The 11,629-nt window shown below is 37.5% G+C and overlaps 1 protein-coding gene across 1 annotated transcript; it reads right to left on the reverse strand.

Annotated features, from left to right (window-relative positions):
- Nucleotides 1–795: 795 nt before the first annotated feature.
- On the reverse strand, nucleotides 796–1,728 carry LOC132280950 (mitogen-activated protein kinase kinase kinase 20-like). The gene has a single exon (XM_059782696.1). It carries the CDS (start codon nucleotides 1,726–1,728, stop codon nucleotides 796–798), a length of 933 nt encoding a protein of 310 aa, XP_059638679.1.
- Between the last annotated feature and the right edge of the window lie 9,901 nt (nucleotides 1,729–11,629).

The raw sequence follows: 11,629 nt of genomic DNA on the forward strand, positions 1-11,629 counted from the left end.
ATTTAGGGTCATTGCAAACTGCTTTAAGGCAAAAAGTAGAGTATGTTCAAGGACTGCAAAGGTTAAGAAACTTCAAACTGATAAATGCAGCTGATATAGCCTAAAATGAAAATTTCAAAGAGCAAGGCCAATGCACAATGATTCACAGCCTTAAAAAAATATACCAAAATGAAAGTTGTCAATGTGACAAGTAGATTCAACAAATCAAAATGAGAAGAACCGGCATAAAAAACTATATACAAAAGCACTTCCAATATTTGACAACCAGAGATTTTAAGCATCCAAAGCACTCACAATATCATGAACCAGACTCCAAAAACAAACAGGAATTCAGCAGAAAATGAAGCCCAGGCATACACTAAACCTAGCTACAAACCACCATCAGAACAACAATAAACTAACAATAAGGATAAAGCCGCAAAAAAGCTGAAACTAAAGCAGAATGCAGTGTGTGCTAAATATGCTAAGTATGTGAATAAGGTCATGAACATTAAGGAGGAGGAATGTTCCAAACTGCAGCAATATATATATAATTTTTTCTGGTAAGGTAATGATTTGTATATATGTGAATAATTGTACAAACCTAACAACCCTTGGGGCTTAGAAAAACATCAAGGGCTTGGTGTCCCTATACATATTAACAGCCTAATATCCAACAGTGATCAAAATACCAAAGCAAAAGTATGAGTCATACTGACAGCAAGGGATTCGTGTCCCTATCACCACAACAATTCCAAAGGATGATACACTGCTGCAATTCTCTTCCCTACCCAATAACGTTGATAGCATGTTGTATTAGAAGATCAAGTGATGAACTCTGAATTGATGATCTGCACAGCTTCTTAATTCTTTAGCATCCTTAGGGGTATTGTCCATAGTTAAAACAAAGGGATGGCCTAAGAGCATGTCCGCAGACCATCGTGACTTCGGATCATGTACCAAACACTTCTTCAAAAAATCTTTTGCCTCTGCAGACACCCAACTTGGAATCTCTGGCAGCGTTTTTCCCAAACCAATACGATACAAAAGAGCACAAGTCTCAGCATGTGGTTCGCAATGCCATGGTGTTGTCCCCGTAATCAACTCTAACACAGTGCACCCAAGTGCCCAAATATCCGAAGGAGGTTGATACTCTTGATGACGAACCGACTCCGGTGCCAAATACATGGGTGTGCCTCTCAACTTGGGGCTTCTTTTCTCTTCAATCTTCATGGCAAGCCCAAAATCTGCAATCTTTGCAGTATTTTCAACTCTTTTCAACTTAGGATTAATCAAACTTGCAGAGTCCTCCTCACCGACAAGTAGGATATTATGGGGCTTTATGTCGCAGTGAACATAACATTGCTCGTGAATATAACTGAGACCCATAAGCATATTCTTCGTGTATCGTCTAACTTCATACTCGGCTAACCCTTTACCGGAACTCTGGATACAATCACCCAAACTTCCTCCGGATGCATACTCTAACATAATATTGTACAGTTCAACTCCATTCTCAGTCGAAACTTCGTCCCCGAAACAGCGAAGGACATAGGGACAACCTTCAAGTTCCCGAAGAAGATCTCTTTCTTTGCGAAGTGAACAGGAGAGAGACAGTGGTGCAGTTTTCATAGCCATCAACAATGGAGAATTGCAACGACCTTCATCATATGCCTCTGCTAATGAAACGACACCAAAGCTGCCCATTCCCAATCTTCTTCCTCGCTTCCACCGTATCTCCCTTTCCATCTCTCTCTTCTCTACTTGGTATTTTTCTTAATTTCGTGATGGATTAATGTACTAATTTGTTACGTTCAATAATTTTTCCAACAATGTCCTTCTGCTTCCGTTAATTCTCTCTCTATATTCCAGCCCAATTCTTCATATTCTTCTCCTTCTGTTCACATTTATGTGAAATTCTCCGTTTCTTGTTGCTCGCTGGCGTCTCCTGTAACAGTGGTGAATGTAAACGCAGACAAAAAAGGTCTTTGAAAGGAATGAGATCCGTCTCGGTTTGCCAAGTATTTACCTTCCTATTTTGTCTTCTGGGATTGCCGCCTCTAATTCGCCTCCGGTAGTCTTATGCGGCATCTATAATCTCCGCTTATAACAAGGAGATTGCCCTAGTTTCCTAATTTGTGTTTTATTTGAATTATATATATAATTTGTTTTTTACTTGAATTATATAACAAGGAGATTGCCCTAGTCTCCTAATTTGTGTTTTATTAAGAACTTACACATTGTTCACTAAATGATTTAAACCCCTCACCTCTGTTTAGAGATGGAAATATTACACCATTTAGCTAATGACCCCGTTGGTACAAACCAATATATATTTTTTTATTAAAAAATAAATAAATAAAATAAAATAACTTGTGATAATTAATATTTTATGTACATCGATGCATGTTTTCATGTTTCGGTGTTGAGAAAATTGGTGGTGAAATATTGTCTAATATCTGTGTTGTTAGTAGAATACTGGTTTTTTTTTCTTTTTTTTTCATAACCTAATTTTGTGCATATATGTGGCATCCTGCTAGCTCATTCTATTTTTAGTTTTTTTTGCCTTGACTTTAGGCCTTTGAAGGATCATAATTTGTGAGGATCGGTTTTAATTTTTCATTTTTTTCTATTTTTTTTTCTCGTTCATCTTGGTGTTCAGGCTGTCTGGGCCCAAGTTGTAATACCATTAATTTTCAGAGCATTTATTTTATTTAATTAAATTATTTTTTTTGAATTAATTATTTAATTATAATTATTTATTTAATTCAATTGCCAATTGTTTATTCAATTTAACATGTTAATTTAATTGTATTAGTTTAATAGTTGTTAATTGTTTATTTATTGGGTTGGGTTTTTTATTTTATTTTATTTTTAAATTAGTTGGATTAAGTTAATCGATTATGATGTTGGGCTAAGAAGGAGGAAGCTGGGTGGAAGACTACTGGCCCATGTGTGTAAATATATATAATTATTTGTGTGTATATATATGTATGTATTTATTTTATGTATATTATATCATTATATTAATTATTTATTAATCCAATTAGAATTAGGAGTAGGGTTATATGGGTAGCTTATATATATATATATATATATATATATATATATATATAAATGTTAGTTACAATAGAGGGGTTTTATTGATATGGGAGTTTTGAGAAAAGAAGAAAAGAGGTTGTGGCACAAGGGGAGAGAGAGAGAGAAAGAGAGAAGTAAGAAGACAACCGAAAAAGTTGCCAGAGTTAGAGAAGGACACCGAAGTTGGAATAGTTGGTTTTTGATTCAAAAATCTTAAAGGAAAGCTCTGTATTCTACTATGCATCATTAGCTTGCCTTTAGGGAATTTAAACAGAGGAATTAAACATGTTCTTAAGCTGAAATAGGATTATAATTAACTTGTATATGGGTATATATATGTATGTATACAAAGTTGGGTCTTTCAAATTAATGCATAAAAACCTGGTTTTAATAGCTTTAATCATGTATAATTGCTTTGTATTAATTATGGAAATCAATTGTAACATAGATGTATGATTTAGGACCCGTAATGATGGATTTTCAGACTCAAAACAGACTTGCGGAACTAGTCTCGTGAACCAGTGCTCGAGCACAGGGGTTTGTGCTCGAACACTGGGCTATTCTGTGAACTAGTGCTCGAGCACTGGGGGTTGTGTTCGAACACAATGATGCTGTGCTCAAGCTCTAGGACCACGTTTTTTCCAAAATTGTTCCGAATGGCCCCGAATTGATTTTATTAAATTCTAAACATGTCCTAAAGCCTTAGGAACAGTGCTATATGATTTAAATGCCTATAATTGTATTATACTCTTATATTTCATGATTGATGGAAAAGATTAAATTAACTAATAAGTTATAAGATTAATCTTGCATGATTTTTAATTTGTGTAATTAAATGTATTTGTTGGATTTATAACTATAATCATAGTTGTTGATATATTTATGATTTACAAACATGTTTTGTGGCTATAATTATATGTGTTTACCGTTGTTAAATATGGTTTGATGGATTCAATATATGTTTGAGATAGGATCATTGAGATAGCTAATAAGTTAGGGTCCTTGATATTTTGTGCCATTGTTAGATATGGTTGGATATTTTGATGAGTAGGTGGACTGACTAATAAATCGAGACACGCTACATTGTGCTATTGTTAGATATGGCTTTGTTGATGATGATATTATATATTTATATGTGAGCCCTGGTACGAGCTTAGGGTCTCGAGATCAGTGGTTAGGACTGAGGCGCATATTACCAGAGACGAGTAGCTGGATATAGGATATGTGTCGGCCTAGTAGTACAAAGGACTCTTGACCACCTCATGTGTGATTTTTCATAAGACACCCTCTATCCGATTAAGACTACCTTGTATCCCAGTGAGTATCTTAGTGTGTATATTTATGTATCGATTATGTAGCTATTGCATGAGTTTGGCTAGGGATGTATCGCTTATTGGTTCTCTGATTGAGTTGTAGTAGAAATGACTTATTCGTGGGTTTGACCCACACTTTTATTTTTTAGGTCCTCCACAGTACCAATCCTAGAGGTCGTTCGTGCAGATCAAAGATCATTCATATCCACTCTTTCGGAGTCATCGACGTAGGATACTATCTTCATTTAATAGATTCATTAGACTTTTATATTCATTATTCCCAGTAATGGATTTATTATTTAGGGGTCCTAAATTTATGGATTCTCGAATTGTAATTTGCAGATTTGCGTTGATTGTGGAAAAATATTTATTATTAGATTTATTCAGAGTATTGGTATCAGAAGATTACTATTTGTTATATAGTTTCCATTCAGCGTTATTCTTTATTTTATTATTTATCCATTTGTATTATGTGCTTGTTTTAATTAATAATTGTTTAATATCTCCCGATCTATGGGTGATGATTTGATCATCCCGTGTTCGGAAATTGGGGAGTATCACACGGGTCGGCTCAAATACTCAAGAATTTTTTCTGGCACTATTCTTTTATTTCATTGGGTCATTTTATCATTCATAACATTTACCAAGTGTCCAATACATATGTGTGTTTACTTGTTGCATTGGGGTTTTAGTAGATTTTGGTTTAGTTGTGGGACCCATTCTTTGACTTATTGACTTGGTGGGGTAAAAAATGAGTGGTGGAGGATGAGTATATTGTTGTGTGCATATATAATGTGAGTAGAGAGAGAAACACCAAAAAAAAAAACCCTTTTTTCCCCATTTTCGTTGTAATGACCCGGTCATTTTCCTTCCTTTCTTTTTTCGGTAATTTCTTTTTTCGTCCTTTATTTTGTCTTTTTCCCGTTTATCATTTTTCCTTGCATAACCTCACTTTTCGTGCTTGGATTTGATTCCGGCTTTACATGCATTCATGATATTTGATTTCCATGATATCTGTATTTTTATTTTCGTAGAAAAACATGTTAGTTGCTTACTTTTTTTCGTAAAGGGCATGGATGCATACCTTCTTGGAAACATTCTTGATTTTGGGGTTTTAGTGTAATTATGTAAAATAATTATTTTTCATCTTAGGGACCATCTTGCAATTTAATTTGGAAGATATTTTAGAAAACGACCTTTTTATAATTTTTGGAAAGTGTGACAAGTGTCACACTCTCATGAGCCACTTGTTGGCATTGGGGTGGAGTTACTTAGAAGCATTATCTTGTGACATGTGGAGGGTGGATATTCACCCACTTGTTTGCCTAGAATTGGTGCACTTATTGGCTTGGATGGTTGACAAGTATAGACTTAGGATTAAGCCTAGAAATAAGCCATAGATTGGTGACAAATGTAGGCACCAAATTGAGTCTTGCATTGTGTGTGTGTGAGAGATAGTACAAGAACACCTAGTGAGTGGAGGAATACTAGATCCTCCACCCACCACTTTTCATTTGATCTCATCTACATTCCCTTTGCTCTCATCCGAACCTAGACTCCATTGAAGGAAAAACTTGGCTTAGAGCTTTTGACTTCATTTTGGCCTCCTTCCACTCATCTTAGATCTTTAAGCTTGTAATACTTTTACTTCCTCTCACTCTTCTTTACAAAACCCTAGTTTTGTTTTCCATTGTAAGCTTGGTTGCTTTGGATTATAGAGATTCAATTCTCTATTGAGGTAGGGGGTGTTCTAGTTTATTATCTAAATGAATTAGTTGCTTTTGTAGTAATGTATAAGTTGTATGCATGTCTTTTAATTAAAATGAGAAATTAATGATTAATAGTAGCTTGCATATAACTCACTTTAGACTTGGTATATGGCGTGACCATGACTTGATCTTTGTTGTATATTGATTTGGCATGATTTAAATGAGCTTTTAAATCTAGAGATTTAATTTGGTTTAAATTCTACTTAATTGTACCTTACTTATATTCCATTTTAAACTTGATATACGGCATGGCCATGACTTATCCTTGTTATATTTTAATTTGGGATCATTTGAATAACTCTTAAAATCTAGAGAAATTAATTAATTAGTTTAATTAATTTCTATCTTATTGTTCTAATGATTTAGTCATGTATTTCATGGAGCTTTTGAGTTTTATCATATGTCATGACTTGTTGCTCAACTTGTTGATTTTGGAAACTTGGGATATCATCAAGAACTTGACTTGCTAGGACTTGGTTCTAGTACGGGAGATAGAGAGCTCCCTACACTATAGTGCGCACTAAGGGAAGGTACTCATGAGTTAATAGCCCTAAAGTAATCCCAAGAGTACGGTTTTAATCCGGGCAATATTCAAGCATCCACTTTGGTTTGATTTCACACTTTAAATTCCAAGTTGATAACTTTATGAGTTTGCATCTTATTGTGTTGTGTTGGAGGTTCCAAAGTCGGTTAAACATTATGGATTGAATTACAAGTTCATATAAAGTTAGGCTTTTGCATGCTCATTCCCTACGAGTAAACTTGTTTACTCACCCTAAAGTTATCGGGTTGTTTTTAAGGTAAAGAAGCATTATTGTGGGACGCACAACACTCTTAGGCTTGCTTCACTACTTGGAGAAATTTTGTTATATGGAACATGCACTTGTTTAATATGCTTTACTTTTGGATGATATATTTTGCATGCCATGGATGTATGGTATTTTAGAAGCTAAGATGGCTTCCTTGATGTATAATGTGTATCTAAAAACACTTGAAGATGCCTATTTTGTATGTATAATATGAGGCCAAGGGCCATTAAATTTAAAGTTCACACAAGTATGTTTTTAAACTTGTTTTGGATCATTTGGAAGGCATGTATAGCTTCAAGGTTGCCTTAAACTTGCTTACTATTTTGTCGTTCGGCTGATTTCTTATTTCTATTTTGTCGTTCGGCAATTTGTTGCCTTTTTTTCGTCGTCCGGCAGTCAGAATGTCAGAACACCTGACTATGTAAGTCCGAACGCCTGACCATGTAAGTCAAAACGTCAGAACGTTTTACCATGTAAGTCAGAATGCTTGACCATGTAAGTCAGAACGCTTGACCATGTAAGTCCGAAGCATCAGAACTTCAGAACGTTTGACCATATAAGTCAGAACGCTTAACCATGTAAGTCAGGATGCTTGAACATATAAGTTCGAAGCGTTAAAATGTTAGAACGCCTGACTATGTAAGTCAGAATGCTTGACCATGTAAGTCCGAAGTGTTTGAATGTCAGAACGCTTGACCATATAAGTCCGAAGCATTAGAACGTCAGAACCCCTGACCATGTATGTCCAAACCCCTGACCATGTAGGTCAGAACATCCGAACGCTTGACCATGTATGTCCGAACACCTGACCATGTAGGTCAGAACATCCGAACGCCTAACAATATAGGTCAAAACGACCTACCTTGTAAGAGCGTTCAATGTGGAAGAACGCCGAACGCGCGCTCAATATGGAAGAGCGCCGAACGCGCACTCAATGTGGAAGAACGCGAATGCACTCTCAATGTGGAAGAGCGCCGAACTCGTGCTCAATGTGGAAGAGTGCCGAACGGGCACTCAGTGCTTTGGCTCTGGATAAGCGCTCGTCCATGCCTCAGAACCTTTCTTTTTTTTTTTTGCTTTGTCCATCTTTCACTTCCGCATTTCGGATCCGTTATCGGGTTATATTTTGGTCACTGACACACCGGGTTTATAAAATGATAAGCGCCGAATATTGTATATTCAAGCGCCTTAAATTGCATTAGTTAAGTCCATCGTTTGATTATTTAAGTAGATTATCTTCATTTGTGTGTATGTATATATTTTCAGGTCCATTTGCCAAAAAAGGAGCAAAATCAAGGCTTTGTGGAGTTTTGGCCATCAAAAGGCACAATTCTGAATTTCTAGCAGCAGTGGAGTCAGGACTTTGCTCGCCATTTTGACCTTGCAAACTCAAGAACTGGACTTCAATTATAAAATGGCATATTTAGATCTCTGAATTAGCTTTCCAAATCTTCAAGCAGTTCATCATTCGGAGCTCGGAGCAGAGAGTTATGGCCTTGTTACCAGAGGTGCGCAGAACTGCCTGGCAGCAATGAAATTCTGCCTTGATCTTCATTTTTGACCAACCATCCTTGAGAATTGGATCTCCACCAAAACATGAAGTTTTTAGAACTCTGAATTAGCTTTCCAAATCTTTAAACGGTTCATCATTTGGAGTTCAGAGCACAAAGTTATGGCCGTTTTACCAAAGTAGGTCCGGGCGGAGCAAACCAAGCATAGGGCATTCTGGCCAATTTTCGAGTGCTCGAAGCCTTATTTCGAGTGCTCGAAATTAGGGCAGATTGCTTCACGAGATCAGCAGTGGAGTTAGGACTTTGCTCGCCATTTTGACCCAGAAAGCTCGAGAACTGGACTTCCATCGTAACATGAAAGATTTAGAGCTCTGAATTAGCTTTCTAAATCTTCAAACGGTTCATCATTCGGAGCTCGGAGCAGAGAGTTATGGCCTTATTACCAGAGGTGCGCAGAACTGCCTGGCAGCACTGAAGTACTGCCTTTCTCCCCATTTTCGACCAACCAGACTTGAGATTTGGGTCTTCATCAAAACATGAAGTTTTTAAAGCTCTAAATCAGCTCTCCAAATCTTTAAATGGTTCATCATTTGGAGTTTGAAGCGCAAAGTTATGGCCATTTTATCAAAGTAGGTCTGGGCGGAGCAAGTGAAGCATGGAGCTTTTTACACTAAATTCGAGTGCTCGAGGCCCTATTTCGAGCACTCGAAATTTGTGCAGTTTGCTCCACGAGACAGCCCACTTGTGCTCTGAAATTTCCAATTTTGGATGGCCCTCTTTTATGAGGTGGTTGGGGATGTTTTTGGAGGAGAGAGAGAGCCTAGTTTGGTGGTAGATAAGAGGGATAAGAGCCACACATTTCATTTAAGCTTCATTCTACAAGATTAGAGGAGAGAGAAGAGAGCAAGGAGGGAGAGTTCTTTAAGCTTGAAGAAGGGAGCACGAAAATGGAGGAGGTCTTCAAGCTTCTTCCTTCTTCCATTGCTCCTATGGGTAACTAAATCTTCTCTAGGGAGGTGATGAAGCCTCCTCTTTTGATCATGTTCTAGATTAGGCTATACTTTTGGGGACTATAATGTATAATGTATGATAGTTTCATAGTCTAAGAGCATATTCCCTCTTGTAATGAATTTTAATGTGTAAATGGTTGATGTAAGTTCATTGTCATATCTTTGATGATTCTTGGATCAATCTTATTGTTTTTATTTTCATAGTGACAATGAAAATATAGACTATGAATGTTTTTCAAGGCATGTTGATTTTGAAACTTGATATTCCATTGCTTAGGTACCTCCTTTGATGGTTTATACTTGATTCCTACCTTCATGTGCTTCACCATTTGATTGAAAGCTTGATAGTCTTTTGCTTGAGATAGTGTATTTGATTCTACACCTTAGTTTAAGTAGTTCAACTATGGTAGCTTTTGATGGATCATTCTTGTTTTGATTAAGTGAACTTCTTGATAATTATTAAGCAACGGAGTTGCTTCATATTTCTTGACCATTGCATATATGCTATTTATCCCCAAAATTTAGACCTAATCTAGCATGTACTTAGGGTGTAGTGTGGATTCATCTCCCTAGTCTTTTCTACTTGTATCTCACTTCTTCAATTTCATTGCAATCTATTGTTTTATGCATTTTAATTTCTTAGTTTAGTGACAAACATAAAACTTGGGTTGTCACAGGTGGTATCAGAGCTCCTAGGTTCGAAAACCTTAAGACGACGAGTTTTGGGTGCATAACATGCTTGCGTTGCCATGTTCTATGTGCTTAGTTACTTCTTAATAACATGTTTATGTGCTTATATGGATGTATGTTTAAAAGTTTACTTTAATTATCTCAGCATGATATACGTGCTTGTTTGCTTTAGTACATTGTATATGCTTGTAGGCCTTAACATGTGTATATGCTTGTCTTAGCATGTCGTATATGCTTGTATATCTTAGTATGACTGTATATTGCATACATTTCGTGCTTTTACTATATGCTACTTGTTTCATGCATTCATGGCTTGAGTTACATTAGGTCCTAACAACTTATGTTATTGTTAACCTCTTTCCTTTCGTGCATTTAGCATTATGGTTTTGACTCGCGGAGAGTCTTCTCGTCACGACAGAACTGGTGAGCAGGTTGAGGACATAGAGCTTGTTAGGGATTTTATTGGTAGGATCAGGGTTCCAGTCGAGGTGTGGATGCTAATCCACCTCGAGCACATTCTACTGAGGAGCAGGTTGCAGACACCAGGCTCACACGAGGTCTAGGGAGGCCCAGGAGTCGACCTCGTGGTGTGGATCCTAATCCACCACAAGCCTCGACATATGAGGAGTAGATCGCATAGGGAGTGGCTTTGGGGATGTCAAAGTCCATTCAGCAGATGTTTCGTCAGTATATTACAGGGATGCAGATTCCAGTACTGGCACCAGTTGCTAATGAGGCATTGGACTACTTTATGAAGTTACAGTGAGTTAAGATCGACCAATTTACAGGAAGTATGGATCCGCTTGCTTCAGAGGCATGGTTTGATCTCATGGTATGCAAGCTCGATAACATGGCAGTACCTATAGATTGATTAAGGATCTCCTTGACAGCCTCTATGTTCATGGGAGATGCCGATATCTGGTGGAGGTCTATGACTAATATCCACGATGTGGACGTGATAACTTAGGAGGAGTTCAGGACATTGTTCTTCGACCGCTTCTTTCCAAGGGCTATGAGGCAGGACATGAGAATGCAGTTCACAAGTCTCTATTAGGGCATGATGAGTGCTATTGAGTATAAGACACACTTCACTTCTCTTTCTCGCTATGCACCGGAGATGGTAGCTACCGATGAGCTCAGGGCAAGGACGTTCAGGATGGGTTATATCTTGCTATTAGGCCATGGATTTCAGTATTAGATTTGAGGACCTACGGAGAGGTGGTCCAAAGGGCTATGATGGTTGAGGCAGAGGACCGAGATAAGCATAGGATCAAGGGTTTATATAAGCAGTCTTGTGGAGAGGCTCCATCAGTATCTGTTGGGGGTTAGTGGAAGAATACTAAGGCCGGGGACAGTTCACGTACTCAGGGACAGTCACAGCAGACTCGGTCTGTACCTGCAGTTCCAGTATCTTCGAGATCAGCCCGGGGAGTGATTTGTCACCACTGTCAGTAGCTGGGGCATATC

Source organism: Cornus florida, unplaced genomic scaffold, assembly GCF_030987335.1.
Source record: "Cornus florida cultivar Cherokee Brave unplaced genomic scaffold, ASM3098733v1 CherokeeBrave_3.0.0_Hap2_Chr11, whole genome shotgun sequence".
NCBI lineage: Eukaryota > Viridiplantae > Streptophyta > Magnoliopsida > Cornales > Cornaceae > Cornus > Cornus florida.

What these genes read in the sequence shown, in the direction of transcription:
- LOC132280950 (XM_059782696.1), bottom strand. Translation starts at nt 1,728, where the DNA reads ATGGAAAGGGAGATACGGTGGAAGCGAGGAAGAAGATTGGGAATGGGC.